Source organism: Diabrotica virgifera, chromosome 6 (genome assembly GCF_917563875.1).
Source record: "Diabrotica virgifera virgifera chromosome 6, PGI_DIABVI_V3a".
Taxonomy (NCBI): Eukaryota; Metazoa; Arthropoda; class Insecta; order Coleoptera; family Chrysomelidae; genus Diabrotica; species Diabrotica virgifera.
The window spans coordinates 219,478,768-219,495,522 of record NC_065448.1 but is presented as its reverse complement, the minus strand read 5'-3'; the positions used below and the strand labels follow the sequence as shown (position 1 = coordinate 219,495,522).

Below are 16,755 nucleotides of genomic sequence, written 5' to 3'. Positions count from 1 at the left end.
ATAAATGGTATTGATAATTTTAATAATAAAGTCATTGAAAACTTTGCAACCAAAAAAAACAAGAATGATGTATCGCAAACTTTAAAAGTGGTATTGACACAACTTTGTGCATGTGTGTAAATAATGAAATAGTATTATTTTTATAATTTTGTAAATAGAGACTAAATCGTAATACAAGTGATACAAGCTAAGTAATATTAGCAGTAAATAATGGTTGTAAGTTGAGAGTTTTTTATTGTTAATGAATTTACGGAACTGTTTTGATAAATTTTGAACAATTTCTTGGCACCTCAGATAAATATACATAAGATACATAAGGTAAAAGTATCAGCGCCTATTTTTTTTTAATTCTTGTTTTATAACTTTTTGACAATATCGTGAACCCGTCACTAAAAATTTTGGCGGCTGTCCGAATTCTGGCACTACCTTCTTAAAGTGGTACAAGCCGCCACTGCTTTTGAGGATTTTCCTTTCGAATATTCTTAATTTTTCTTCATCTTTATTTGTGAGGTACATGGTCTCAGCAGCAGTACTGGTCTGATTACAACTCTGCATATTTTCAGTTTTGTATTTCTGGATAAGTCCTTGTCCTTCATTAGCCTATTATATCTCCAGTATGTTTTGTTATCTGTTAGTATTCGCTACGTTACTTCTTCACTTGTCTTATTTTTGCCATCTACAATTACTCTCAAATATTTAAATTATTGAACTCTTTCAAAAGTGTGGTTTTCTTGATTTCTCTAGTCTTTTTATGTTCTCTTCTAGAGCAGAGTAGATATTTTGTATTTACTTCGTTAATTTCTAGACTTTTTTCCATGCTTCATTTGCCAGGATTGTTACTGCTTCTTTTAATCTTTACTTGTCTCTTCCCATAATAATTGTATACCCTGCATATGCTTCTATTTTTGTTGAGAAGTGGGCTATAATAGTTCCTTTAATTATAACTGTAGCATTATTGTATCAAATATTGCCTATGCAGTAGTGACTCTGAAATAATTGGCGGTTGTTCCAACTAATTGGATTCAAATTTTTATAGAAAGTAAATGTTTAATTGGGTATAAGTACTAAAGTCTTAAGGATTTTTTTAAAAATATACATTTGCATACTTTCAAGAAATTATTTTTCAATTCTAAATTAGAAATTACCGAAAGAATGAAACAATACGTGATTCACAGAAATCAAAATATCCGTAGAAATAAAAATAACAAAAGTAACATGCGGAATATAAATCGAATAATTTTGTAGTATGTATATCTACGATATACAAAGGCAAAGTAAACAATAATTTTCAGGTCAACATAACAAACAGTAATTGTATTTCTGGCAGTGCCATCTATGGTGATCCGAGAGTTTTTTACTGCTTTCATAGCAGGGAAATTTGAACCAGAAACAGGTTCGGCCTGGAAAATTTCAGGAAGAGTTATTAATATTAATGTATGAGAAATATTTGAAACGTGGGGAAATTATATAAGTATGATATAAAAATACGATATCACACAGGATCAGGTCTATTGTTTTGCTAATGTTTTCTTCTTCTTTACGTGCCATCTCCGCGACGGAGGTTGGCAATCATTATGGCTATTCTGATCTTAGATGCTGCTGCCCTGAATAGTTCGATTGATGTGCATCCGTACCATCCCCTCAAGTTATGCAACCATGAGATTCTTCTCCTTCCTACACTTCTCTTGCCCTGGATTTTCCCTTGTATAATTAATTGAAGTATGTTGTATCTCTCATTACGCATAACATGCCCCAGGTATTGCAGCTTTCGTGTCTTGATGGTTTCCAATATGTCCATTCTTTGTTGACTTTTCTAACGACTTCGTTGTTTGTTACATGCTCGTTCTATGATATTGTCAGGATTTTTCTGTACACTCACAGTACAAATGCTTCCAACTTTTTAGCAGTCGACGCGTTAAGTATCCATGCTTCTATCCTGTAAAGCAGAGTAGAGAAAATATAACACCTTGCCAGCCCAACTATAAAGTCTAATTTCAGTTCTCTTGCACAAAGTACCTTTCTCATTTTATTGAAGTTTGTTCGTGCTTTCTCTATTCGAACTTTGATTTCTTTGGAGTAGTCGTTTGTGTGATTAATTATTGTGCCATGATAGTTGTAGTTTTTAACTCTTTCTAAAGTTTTACCGTTAATTGTCAGGCTTTCATCATTATGTTGGGTTTTTGATATCCTTATAAATTTAGTTTTCTTGACGTTTATTAATAATCCATGTTCTCCTCCACATTCAACTATCTTGTTCATTAGCTTTTGGAGGTCTTGGAGGTTGTCCGCTATTATGATAGTATCGTCCGCATATCTAATATTGTTAATTGGTATTCCATTGGCTTTTATTCCTGCTGTCTCTCCCTCAAGAGCGCTTTATATAGCTTCTTCAGAGTATGCATTGAATAATAGTGGTAACAATACACACCCTTGTGGCACTCCTCTTTTAATTTCGAACTCTTATGATGTGTGTTCATTAATGCGTCTGTGTGCCTGCTATCTATAATATAGATTTGTTATAATTCGAAGGTCATTGTATTGTAATTGTTTTGCTTTGAGGACGCCAATTAGTTCTTTGTGGCGGACTTTATCGAAAGCCTTGTTGTAATCTATAAAACAGACGTACATATCTTGGTTCACATCCAAGCATCTCTGGATTAGTACGTTGACTGCAAAGAGGGCTTCATGGGTACCCACGCCTCTACGGAATCCAAATTGGGTTCCTTCAATATCCATATTAAGTGTTTGGTTTATGAATGATCTTTAAAAACATTTTAAGTGTGTGAGACATCAGGCTCATGGTGCGGTGGTCGGTGCATTCTCTAGTATTTTTCTTTTCTGGGCGATAAATAAATATTGAGGTCAACCATTCATTGGGTATGTCACCCGACTGATAAATTTCATTAAAGGTCTTTAAGAGGACATCGTGTACTCATTTTCTATTATTTTAAGGATATCAACAAGCAGTTGATTTGGCCCCTGGATTTTTCCGTATCTGGTATTTTTTAGTGCTAATGTTTTAGGATTTGCTAATGTTGATATTGAATTTTTAAACCTCAAGCAATTAAACAAAATAATCCATTTTAGGAAATTTCATGGCGGATATGATTCTTGACCTGATAAATAAGCATAATGTTGATATTAAGAAATTCCTTCTGGTGGGTCACTCACTCGGAGGACAAGCTTGCGGATTTGCAGGAAAAAAACTACAATCAGTAGGTAAAATTTTACCCAGAATTATTGGTCTGGATCCTGCCGGTCCTCTGTTCAGTATTAGGCCAAAGTAAGTTAACTTAGTTTTTTTTTTTTGTATATATTCGTATTTGTTGCAGTATCAATAGGATTAAATACCTTCTTTACCTACCTACCTACCTACCTACCTACCTACTTAGTAGTTAATACCTACTTAAATTCAGACTCATCTTCTTGTCCTAGGATCTTTTCTACCGTTACATAAATCGTATTTCATACACCAATCTTCCATATATCGAAGACCATTGATCCATTGAAAATCTGTATTGAACTTTGACAAGTGTTCTTTTGACTCCAAAATCGTGACTCGTCAAAATGGCCCGGTCAAAAGAGCCCCGTCAAAATGTCCCGTCAAAATAGCCCGGACACAAAATAGCCTCGACAAAATAGCCCGTAACAAAATAGCCCCGACAAAATAAATCGCACACAAAATAGCCCCGGTCAAGACAGCCCCAGCTAAAACTGCCCTGGCGAAATCACCCCCAATAAAAAGTTTTACCTTTTAACGGAGTACCGTTTATTTTAAATCACTATTCTAATTGGGAAATAAGCCACAATTTAACTTAAAAAAATGATTTTATTAACGTTTCGACTTCCACTTCGGACGTCGTTGTCCAAATACAAAATATTAATAAATTAAACAAAAATGTTGTTGCTTAGTAAAAAAATTCTTCTAATAAATTAATTTAATCTGACTCATTCATATCGGCAATTCAGACATATATTATACGTTTTAAAGTAGAATACTTGTCAATGATATTGCCAATATTTATGAGTTGCATTCCTGGGACGACTTTATTGAGAGATAGTTCATTCGATTACATGAAATCAACTTAGACTTAAGAATATCCGTCTTTAAAAAGACAACCACACTGAATGGTGTCAGTAAAATTCCCGTGTTAGTGATTCCATAGTAAATCACGAGGAAAAACCAGGAATTTTTTCCTGGTTTTTCCTAAGAGAAGACCCGAGTCCTTTGAAAAGACCATTTTTATTTATAGTCCTGTCGCCAGGGGGGGGGGTACAACGGCCTCCTGTATTCAGATGGACTTACCCAAGTTTTTTTTATGTATTTTGACCTGTAGAACACGAATTTTTTGGGTAACAGTTGATCCGCATGTCGATAAGATTGTTATAAACCAAGAAGTTGAGGAATCACATAAGAGCGATTTCTCGCAAAACAAAACATTTTTTTTGTATTTTTTGGGCCATTCTAACCAAAAATTGTTCCTACAAATTTTTTCGTAGGATGCATAGTTTTCGAGATATACGCGGTTGAACTTTCAAAAAATCGAAAAATTGCAATTTTTGAACCCGAATAACTTTTGATTAAAAAATAAAATAGCAATTCTGCTTACCGCATTTGAAAGTTCAAGTCAAATTATATCGGTTTTAATTATTTGTATTGCTAAAAATTTATTATTTTATTGTTAAAACAAAGCTATAATCACCTAGTGCTTGAGTGATGTTTTCAATGATTTCTCATTTAAAATCGAACGAGTAGGTAGAAGAGGTAAAAGTGCAAGCGGGGCTATTTCTACGTAGCATGCATTAAAACGCATGTATTAGGCACGGGAAACACTATGTGTTTATAGCTTTTTTTAACAATAAAAAAATAAATTTTTAGCAATGCAAATATTCAAAACAGATATAATCTGACTCAAACTTTTAAAGGCGGTAAGCAGAATTGCTATTTTAATTTTTATTCAAAGGTTATTCGGGTTCAAAAATTGCAATTTTTCGATTTTTTGAAAGTTTAACCGCGTTTATCTCGAAAACTATGCATCCTACGAAAAAACTTGTATTAACATTTTTTGATTAGAATGACCCAAAAAATACAAAAAAATGTTTTGTTTTGCGAGAAATCGCTGTTATGTAATTCCTCAACTTCTTTGTTTATAACAATCTTATCGACATCCGGATCAACTGTTACCCAAAAAATTCGTGTTCTACGGGCCAAAATACATAAAAAAACTTTGGTAAGTCCATCTGAATTAAGAAGGCAGTTGTAACCCCCCTGGCGACAGGACTATTAATGTGGTTAAGGTAACCATCTGAATAGAGGATAATTACCATTACCGAAAAAATACATTTATAAGGAATTACTTCATGATGAATTCTGAAGGGAGCTTTTTTGTCGGGACTATTTTGTCGGAGCTATTTTGTGGGTGAGCTATTGTTCCGCGGCTATTTTGTCTGCAGGCTATTTTGTCAGGAGCAGTGTTGTGTGCGGGATATTATGTCGGGGCTATTTTGTCGGAGCTTTTTCGACGGGGCCATTTTGACGGGGTACCCTCCAAAATGTACTCCAGGAAAGCTATGAAGTTCTTGCAATACAGAGATCATTAGAAATATACAGAAATTATGTTCACTGCTTCATCCACCTGGGCTGAGATTAGTGCTACATGTAGCGTTTTGTGATATTATAATCGCAGAACTTGTTGCATTTCAACATTGTGTAGTCTGTTTATGAATTTAGATTGTAATGTCAGAAAGGACCCAGTACGGGTTGTAGTGCTAGAGAGAAAGGGAAAAAGAGGAGGGAGAGAGACTATTTTACGTTAAAATTGACTTTTTACATATTTTATTTACTGTTTGCAGAGACAAAAGGTTAAATTCCGAAGACGCAGAAGTTGTAGAGGTTATTCATTCTGATGCAGGAAGATTCGGATTTGACCATCCCTGTGGTACTATCGACTTCTTCCCAAATGGAGGAAAATGGCAACCTGGATGCCAGAGAATCGATTTGCTTGATATTACGAGTGTCGCTGATCCAGGTATGTACTATAAACTAAGAATATATAAAACTATACAATATTACAATTTTTTTTAAAAGGGCATAATGTATCACTATTATATTTATATATTCCCATCTGCATTCTTTCATTTCGCTATTTCTTTTTTGCCATTTGTTAATCTTAGAACTTTTAGGTTCTTGTTATCTTCAATCATTTGTTGGATTTATTCACTTTTATGCTTTCGGTGCCCACCCGAATAAGACTGACTTGGGCAGCCTTAGGCAAGCTGAACCATATTTTCAAATCATCTGAGATACCAATATGATTTGAAAGAAAAACCTTTAATCAGTGTGTTTTGTCAGTAGTGTTGCCAAAAATCGGTCTTGGTCTTGCAGTCTTGGTCTCGTTTTTGCGTTTTTGCAAGACCAAGATCAAGACCAAAACTGCCTTATTTTAGCAAGACCAAGACCAAGACTTACCGTGCAAGACTTGAGCAAGAACAAGACTAAGCCTGCGAGACTCTTGCTTTTTGCAGTTAGAACTGAGGGTCGTTTTAGGGAGTACAGTGGAACCCCGATAAGTCGGCCCCCGATAACCCGGAAGTCCGGCTAACCCGGACCGATTTTCATCAGACAAAAATTTAACAAATAAACAATTTAACAATTTTATCAAATAAAAATGTATGTAGGTCAAATAATATTTGAGAGATAATGTGTATTTGTGTAATTTGAACACATATAAGTATGTACAACAGTAAAAATGATTCATGCACACGGCGGCAGGCAGAGCGACCGTCTCAGCTTATCGGAAAGAACAGGCACCTGTCTGTATTCCTTTTCCGTTATTTATGTCAAACTGTCTTAGCATTGTTTAAAATAGACGTGACTATTTAAAAATTCTTTTTTAAAACAATGGCCTTAGTCTGTTCTTAAATAACAACATTGTTTTAATCACTTCCGTTCTGTAATCGTGCTTCAGATTGTGTTTGCCTGATTTTTGTCTACGTAATGGTAACAAAACTGTAATGTTAACAAAACGTAAAAATGTTGTGACAATGGAAAAGAAACTAGAAACATTAGGTAGGATTGATAAAGGCGAATCTTTAAAATAAATTTATTGCAGCATCATAATATGATATTATGATACCATAGGTCTGGATCCCGCGTATGAAAAAAAAGTTGATTAATAGCAAGCTAAAAATTTGTTAATAGCTTAAGGGTGTCTAGTCGGATAAACTTTGATATATGAGAACACTGGAACAGGGGCAGTTTTAATTGTGGAACAGGTAAAAAATCTGGAACGGTCAGAACACGAAAATGGCACATTTTTTTTGTCCGACAGAACAGACATAAACTCTCCGAACAGAGATTAAACTCTCATGCAAAAATCAGACTGCTATTTATCACCTGTCATAATTCCTGTCATTTGACATATTCTACATGTTCCACTCATTAAAACGCCAATTTGGTGATAAATAGCAGTCTGATTTTTGCATGAGAGTTTAATCTCTGTTCGGAGAGTTTAAGTCTGTTCTGTCGGACAAAATACATGTGCCGTTTTCGTGGTCTGACCGTTCCAAATTTTTAGCCTGTTCCACAGTTAAAACTTCCCCTGTTCCAGTGTTCCCATATATGTACCTAGTAATATGAAACATTTTTATTTGATTCATGTTTTATTTCCAAATGCACACAACTATTGTGAGATTAATTTATTTCACCAATGAAAAAATATCTTTCAATAATACATTGAACTGCCTGCATAGTGGAGAAACAGAACAGTTTAATTTGACGTTTTTAATAGGTACACCCAGGATATGTTTTGGACACATAATGATGTTTCTTGCTCCATGATTTTTCCTTCAATTTTTTACACAACCACCATATATGTATGTGTTAATAATACAAGAAATAAAATAAATATATGTTCATATCAACCAGAGTAGTATAGGTTTTGATTCACTTTGAAACAAATATTTCCTGTGACATCAGGACAAACAATTATTATTGAAAAACCTTATAGCTAAGTATGTATAGCAAAACAAATGAGACAAGAAACATATTAAAACATTTTTTGCATTTGTCTGCATGTATGTAAATGTATATCTGTATCTTGTGAAGATTTTTTAATTCACAGAAAATCTTCTATCTTCAAAAACAATATACACAGTACACTGATACTACTGTATTTATGAATTAACACTATATACATATTATAGTCAAATACCTCACATTGTATTGTTATCATAAAGTCCAATAAAATGATAATCTATGTATTAACGTAACCAACCTTTTCAAAATAAAAATATATTGCTATTACTTTATGAAGTAACAACATTGACAAAAGTTGTGTTATCTTAACTGAGCTAAAAAAGGTAATTTATAAATTAGTGTATTGTTTTAAATATAGAAATATGGTTCCTTGAGTTCCTTCCTTATAGAGCAATTATACTGTTTTGTAAAATTGTTTTTGAGTGACTAATTTTTAAAATATGTGAACATGATGTTAGGTATACTAAAATCACAATATGCACAAGAAATAAACAAAAACCAAGACATGTTGAATGTTACGAGGAGCACTGCCGAATCATAATTTACAATGTGTATATAAACTTTGTAAATCATGATTTGGGATTTACAATGCATATTATACATCGTATATTATCATGATTTGGAAGTGCTCCTTGTAACATTTAAGGTGTTTTGAAAAAATATGATTCAGAATTTTTCATTATCTAGCTAGATGATAATGAATAGAAAACAGAATATGTATTAATGTTTGTCCGACTAGACACCCTTAAGCTAATAACAAATTTTCAGCTTGCTATTTATCAACTTTTTTTTCGTACGCGGGATCCAGACCTACCATATTATGGTGTCGGTACATCTCTACAGTATGACTGAGTTTTTTACCAAGAAATGAACAAAACTCTACACTCTATACAACTATACGTAATTTAGATGTGTACTGTGCATATGTGTTTCATGTTTTTGTAATTATAATGGAGGTTATTTATTAATTTTTACTATATTCTCCGGCTAACCCGGATTTTCGATAACCCGGATCGGCCGCGGTCCCGATTAATCCGGGTTATCGAGGTTCCACTGTATATTAGTTCGGCTATATTCTTAGATACTCTATGAGAAACAAAAAAAATTGTAACAAAAATTTTGAAAATTGGACTCATGCGCTTTACGAACAATACAAACATACATAGCGAATCAAAATATTCATTAAAATAACTTTTGACACATTTGACCCGTACTCAGAGGTCATTATTACAATGTAAAAATAAAACATTTTGTACATTATTTTCTAGCAGACGACTTCTTCGCGCTTTGAAATTAATTGTCCATGTTTTGAGAATACCTAGTCGCCTTCTAATCATAGCATATACCCTATTCCACGAACATACGCCTGTTTTGGATTACTTCGACACCGAATATTTTACTGTGCAAAATAAGAAGAACGAAAGTAAATTGCAAATTACATTGTTGTTTATTGGAATAATTATTAGCACCATTTACTTTCGTACTTCTTATGTTGCACAGTAAAATATTCGTTGTCGAAGTAATCCAAAACAGGCGTATGTTTGTGGAATGGCCCATAACATTCGTTATCGAAAACATCGAAGATCGTATCCAAACTTTTTAAAAATATGCCACCAACTGATAATAAATATACCTAATAAGTATCTAATTAGTTTTCTAGGAATCCAAACACCATAAATCCTATCGGATAGTAAGACTATTATGTATTGTTTGTGCTGAGAGTGTTATGAGGTCACTCGGTTAAAAAAAATTTGCCGAAACAGCGCGGCTAATGTTTAAACGTATGTATTATAACGAGACAAAAGAACAGATAATGCCAGAGATAACGTGTAAACAAAATACCGAAATAATATTTAATAACGATATACACTTCTCCAATAAATTAACGCACCACTTTAAAAACGGGTCATTTTTAATATCTCGAATTTCCTAAACCTGTTGTCCGATTTAAGTGACTTTTTTAATATGTCGTCATATTCTTTATAATAAAAATATCGCTGTAAATTATTCCTAGACAGGTCAATTATTGTCATTGTATACCGGGTGTACCAATCAAACTGTGTTTTTTCTCAGAGATAACATCACTCTGTGGAATATTCTAGCATTTATAAAATTCTGAAATTATTAAAACCCAACTAAGCCTCATATTTTCTTAACAATATGTTTTTTTATTCATTCGCTTATATTGGATAATAAATGTCACCGAATTGAATGCTTTTCAAATCACAGATAGTGAATGGCAAATACTCGTAAAAATACATAAGTTTCTAATAAACTTTAGTTAGTTAGAACGTAGGCATGGATCACTTAGATCGCGAGTTCAAACCCCACCCGGTGTCAGTTGTTTAAGATATTTATTAATTTGGTTGGTCTTTACTGTGGCTATGATATTCAAGCTTAAAATATACCTCTCTGCTACGTTGTTCTAAGATAGGCAATAGGCTAACGGGCAACTACGAGACTTGCAAGACTCTTGCTGCAAGACCAAGACTAAGACTAAGACCAAGACCGGGAGAGCAATACCAAGACCAAGACCAAGACGAGGTGTACCGGCGCAAGACCAAGACCAAGACCAAGACTGTCTAAGTCTCGTCTTGGTCTTGCATTTGGGCAACACTATTTGCCAGTGTGGACTTACGGAGCGGAAACGTTGACCATGACAAGGAGAACATTGCAAAATATCCATGTGTCTTAAAGGGCGATGAAGCGTGCTATGTAGGCGTTTCACTACGAGACAAGATCCCAAACCGTCAGCTACTACAAAGATCAAGAGTTGCTGATGCATAGACAGAACAGTAGAACAGTGATGTTTCAGTAGCAACACTGAAATGGAACTGGGCAGGTCATGCCCAGAATGACAGATAACAGATGGACAAAGCGATTGTGAAATGGAGACCAAGAGATGATACCTACCGAAGCAGAGATAGTCCACCAACACGTTGGACTGAGGATCTAAAACGTTGTTATAGGAATTAGGAATCCTAATAATATAGCAATTTTAAAATATTGGTATAGGGTGCAAGAGGCACAAGATCGAAATAGGTGGAAAATTATGAGGGAGATCTATGTCCTGCAGTGGACAAGCGAAGATTGAATGATCCTTTCGGTCAGTGGCGTACTGAGCATGGTTCCGCGGAACCAGGGCACGGGCCCCGCAGGGGCCCTCTCTTAGACGCTTTTTGCTTCTTTTGTTTCTAATTTGATGGGGACATTTTGAACTAGACACGTACACATTAGGAAATGTAACTGCTTAATAAATTTTAATTTTTGTGTAGGTACTTAACAAAAATAAAAAATATCTATTCAACAAAAAATTTGAAATATTCATAAAAAAATTTGAAAACAAAATTATTTAGAAACACAGTGTTTGTAAGTTCCTGTCATTTTACCTTCTTAAACCGAAGCCCTTGTTTAACACTTGTAGAATAATCGCCGGTTCCTGCGTAAACACGTGCTAACACAAACAGATTTATTGGTCCAGAGTGCTTATTTTTGAAAAGGCTGTAGTTAAATGGGCTTAAACTAGTCACTAATCCGAGTGTATGCAAATTTTGAACAGCCATATCTTAACCCATTTTTTCCTTCAGGAAAACAAAAACTCAAAAATAGTTACAATAGCAAAACCTTTATTGTTTTACTACTTGAGATTTATTTAAAATTATTTACCTTATTTAAAAAAAATCTTTCAAAATTAAAAAAAAATTACTTTAAAATTACGATTTTTTTACCAAAGAAAGGGACCACATTTATTTTGAGCGTACCTACCTTGCTTACTTTTGATGCTAGAAACTTTTTTTTAAAAAACAAAAATTAAGTTTTTTTAAATACTTTAAAAAAGGTATTATGAGTTTTCCGGAAAAGTGCTTAATTTTTTGGTTATTTCACGTTGAAATATTCCATTTTGAATTTGACGAATAAGAGCCTACGGGTCTACAGACTTCGTATATACACCATTTTTTTCACTTTTTTATAAGCTATATTTTTCCAAGAATATTTTTTCAATAAAATACTTTTTGAGTTGTTTGCGAAAAACCGTCTAAAAACGTAGTTTTTTTTTGTTGAAAAATGAACGTATTCACTCGCAAATAACTCGAAAAGTATCGACTTAGTGAAAACAATCTCTGGAACTAAAGTTGCTTAGAATTAGTTATTTTAGCAAATTCAGGACTTATCTTGAACGTGTGATTTTTCACCCCCGAGAAGGAATGAAACTCACCCCCAGGGCAAAAGTACATATCGGAACAATATAAGTTTTTTTTCTTTGACACGTTAGCTACGTCTATGCCAAATTTCATCTCAATCCGAGCAGTTCTTTAAAATGTACAGCAAAAACTGTGAGTAAATGACTGAGTTTTTATGAATAATGATATATTTTATGAACGATGATTTATATTTAATGTTTATTAAAAACTTTTGATATACAATGTGTGTTTTTATTGGGCTCGCGGGCCCACATACCAACTGGAACCAGGGCCCGCTGATCTATCAGTACGCCACTGCTTTCGGTTGTCCGACCTAATGCATTTTGTATTCTTCTACTTGTCTCTCAACGTTTATGGTATTTTTTGCTTATATTACTTTACATTTTTTCCTTTCTTCCATTAATGGTAGTGTTTGAAGACTTGTTCTTTCGAAATGAGAAGTCACATATCCGTAAATTTGAAAACCTTTACTGTGGAACCAATTTCTGGGTACATCCTTAATCTCTGCATTTTATAATTTATAAGGCAAACATACGGCAAATAAAGGAGACAAAAGGGACTCTACAATATGCCGTCACGTTCTATCCATTCGTCTAGGAAAAAATCCAACGAAAGTTGGTTCCTTGCACTCAGAATATGAGTAAGCCGAGAAAATGAAAGACAGGCATTGATATTTTCTGCAAATTGTGAGTGTGTAAGAAAAACAAGGAATTTTAAAAATCAAAATGCATATACTATAAAAGAGAAATATTTTTGGTTTTCGAATTTATAAGACTTGTTATGACTATAGGAAACAATATTATAAATCTGTTTTTTTATTTCAGTTACCTGTGATCATCAAAGGTCCCACGAATATTTCACCGAAGCCATTCTCAATCCCGGAGATTTCCTCGCAACAAAATGTACTCAATACACTTTACTATTTAAACAGTGTGACGAAAACTACAAAGTACCGTTGGGAGACCTCACCACGACATTGAAAGGAAACTTCTACTTCGAAACCAATAAGGAACGACCCTATGCTAAAAGACAAGGACCAGGACTGATAAACAAAATATCGAATATTTTTAAACATTAGAAATTATACTATAAGTACTAGATTGTTATGTTAGAAATAAAAATTGAGTTGGACATAAGTTTATCAGTCATTTAGAACATTTAAATTTACTTCTCTCAGTCGGAGATAGGATATCATCATCACTATGTTCACTCTATCTATCACTGCTCTGAAGAGTTTTATTGAACTGAATTTAAACCAGTCACTTAAATTTTTCAACCATTCCACTTTCTTTCTTCCTATATTCCTTCCTCCTCTTATCTTTCCCAGTTTTAGCATTTCATATTGCTTTTCCTCATTATATGTCCCAGATATTTTAATTTTCTTATTTTACTTTATCGTACTATATACGTAGTATAGTATAATAGATATTTTACTTTATCGTACTATATACGTAGTATAGTATAATAGATAAAGTTATAGGATCGTGCAAAACAAAAATGTTTTCAGATTTCACATTTTTCGACGTTTTGAGTCCCCCTGAGTCTAAAAAGCAAATAAAAAAAAACATGTCGGAAGTACGTACGTATGTCGCCACTGCCGCTAGCAAAAACTACCGGACCGATTTTGATGAAATTCGGTATGAGTAAGTTTAAGAGAATTTTGTCGAGAAACTAAGCTTTAAAAAAAACCTCTCAAAGGGGGGCCGAAATAGGGGGGTTATTTAGGGCCCATTTTTGCAAATTTTGACAGAAATGAATGAAATTCAACTCAAAGTAAGCTCATCGATAGGTAAATAAAAATACGGAATTTGACATTTCCAAATTCAAAATTGGCCCCACCCAACACATTTCCCTACCTATCTAAAAACTTGTTTAAGATAAGTTTAATTTGAAAAAGTCGATATATAGCCTAAAGATGGGGCTATAAGAAGGATGTTATCGTTTTTCAGAAAAAGTTACGGGTTGCCTATATTTAAGTGGTCAAAATTTGACATAAATTTGAACTAGATTTTCTCAAAAATGGCTCCAAGGAATTTTTTTATTTTTTTTTTATATATTTTTAATATCCTATAAGTAAATTAAATGACATTAGTCAGATTTCTTAACTCCCCATAGGAGGGGAGTTATGAATTTTTTATAAAAAAATATTCGAGTGCCCGTAACTTCCTTCTTAATAGAAACTAAAATTTGAAATTTTGCAGACATATATGGTACGTACTTTATTATCTATTATCACAATAAGTTTTACCAAAAATGTGGCTTCCGGTTGAACCGGAAATGAATAAGAAATCTTATTTTTTTAAATACGCCCTATATATTTTTACATATTTTGAAACAATGCAAAATTACCTTTCCAATGACATAAAATTTATTGCTGTATCTGAAAAACTCAAAAAGTTACGGTAAATACAAATTTTGCTATAATCTAAAATAAAAATGTGTGTACCATTTTTATATATTCGGCTGCAATACGAAGGAAAAAACAATCTTACTTTTTAATTAGAATAAGGAGTGCAGCCAGTCCCTTTAACTGCAGTTTTCTGCTCTTATTGGAGCGTCATCAGAAGGAACGTAGGCACTGTTCTCCTTAATCCAATCAAATCGCATCGAAATGTTTTCCCAAATATTGCAGTCAAAATGATGGTAATGGGTGGCTAGCGCCATCTGACCGTAAAAATACGATTGAAAACTTGCTTCGTATATTTGCTATAATCTTGTGTGTCCTCTCTCACGCGATCATAGCAGAGCATTATTGTAGGGCAGTCAATGAGGGTATATGGCTTCGAATTCAATCCTACTACATTGATGTACTTGATATTTTCACAGTAAGTAGAGAATAGCTCAAGAAACAAAATCTACCCTATATACTATGGAGCTTTTATCTTGGGGCGGTTCCCACTTCAAGGGGGTGGAAAATTTGTTGGTCAAAATAAACACGGAAGTGGCTAAAGAACCTATTTCTAAGCAAAAACTGGTTTGTACTTTTTTTTGAGAACTCAATACTTTTTGAGTTATGCGTAGTTGAAAATTGGCCATTTTCATTGAAAAATGACACCTTTTCGGACGGATTTTTTGTGAATACCTTAAAAACTATGCATCGAACTAAAAACACTATATAAAACATTTTTTAGATTATAAATAATAAAGAGATTCGTTCCTTCGTAAATGTTCTATTTATAATACAAAAAGAGATATGGTAGGTGAAAATAGTTTGTTTTTTGGTGCATGCTCAAATTGGTGTATTCAACTTGAAATAACAGAGGAACGGTAGGTTTTAGGTGTGTAATGCTACCAACACCTTTTGTAGTGTTTGAAAAGGCCTTTAAAACGAGCACCGTTAAATGTCGGTTACATACAAACTAAGCGAGATATGGTCCAAAAAAATATATGACTAATGTACTTTAAGGAAAAATCAAAAGTATATACATTTAACTCCCCATCCACCATAATTTAAATGCATTGTTTTTCTTTTGAAATACCTTTTAATATAGTGTTATTTCTACTTTAAAGAAGTTGAACGGGTTTAAAATGAATGGTTTTTGTAAAAAATGTGATCAAATTATAGAATGAATTTTTTAATTTTCTTAAAAATCTTCCTTTTTCTCCATGTAATTCGAAAATAAAAATATTTCACCCCTGTGAAGTGGTGGGAACCTCCCCCATGATAAAAGCGCCATAGTATAATAGGACAGACTTTGAATTAGGAGATTGGGCTACTCCCAAAATTTCATTAAAATCCATGCAGTAGGATATAATTCGGAGATAATATCTTGTTCTTAATCTCGCGCATTGACTGGCGTAATCGAAATAGAATGAAATGCAAATATTGTAAACTATTAATTTCTCAGAAAAATGAACTAATTTGAAATGAAAGTATTACTATAATATTCTATTGATTTATGCAATAATCTATACATCTATAGTCCCCGAAATATGGCATCGAATATTTTCTCAAATGCAGGAACTAATGATGCGTAGAACCATAAAATACTTTCAAGTACAGAACGTGTTTCTAAAATATCAAAATAACGAGTAACTTTGTTATTTTTATAGAACGCCAGTATCTAGTACCATAACGATAATAGATCAGTACGATAAAGTTCTCGGGCGGTTCTTCCGTCCAGCGATTTTGTGTTTATTATTTTGTATTTCTTGTCCGTTTCTCGCAATACTTTCGTGTTTGTTTTCTTCTGGGACCATGCTATTCTAAGCTTCCTTCGGTAACACCACATTTCAAACAACTGTAGCTTATTTATTTGTTTTGCTTCAGTGTCTAGCTTTTCAGTGCATATGGTAGTATCGAAAACATATAACATCTCAGAGCTCTTACTCTCAGTTTTAATTTACAGTGTTTATTGCAGAGAATTGTCTTTGTTGCAGAGAATTTGGACCAATTTCTCATGCCTTACGTTTCCAATGTTTTTTTTTTAAATCAACGTAACAAACATGCACATCCACATTCATATCCATGCATGTTTGAGCTATCATATTAAAAGCAAATAACGTCTCTCTGGT

The 16,755-nt window shown here is 33.4% G+C and overlaps 1 protein-coding gene across 1 annotated transcript in view; it reads left to right on the top strand.

Moving 5' to 3' along the window:
* The window catches only part of LOC126886704 (phospholipase A1 VesT1.02-like), a 32,778-nt gene extending 19,402 nt beyond the window's left edge, over positions 1-13,376 (top strand). The window contains exons 3-5 of the mRNA XM_050653703.1: positions 3,088-3,283; positions 5,854-6,029; positions 13,065-13,376. Coding sequence (XP_050509660.1) covers positions 3,088-3,283; positions 5,854-6,029; positions 13,065-13,318 — 626 coding nt within the window. The 3' untranslated portion in view covers positions 13,319-13,376. The remainder of the gene's footprint in view (positions 1-3,087; positions 3,284-5,853; positions 6,030-13,064) is intronic.
* Positions 13,377-16,755: the final 3,379 nt, after the last annotated feature.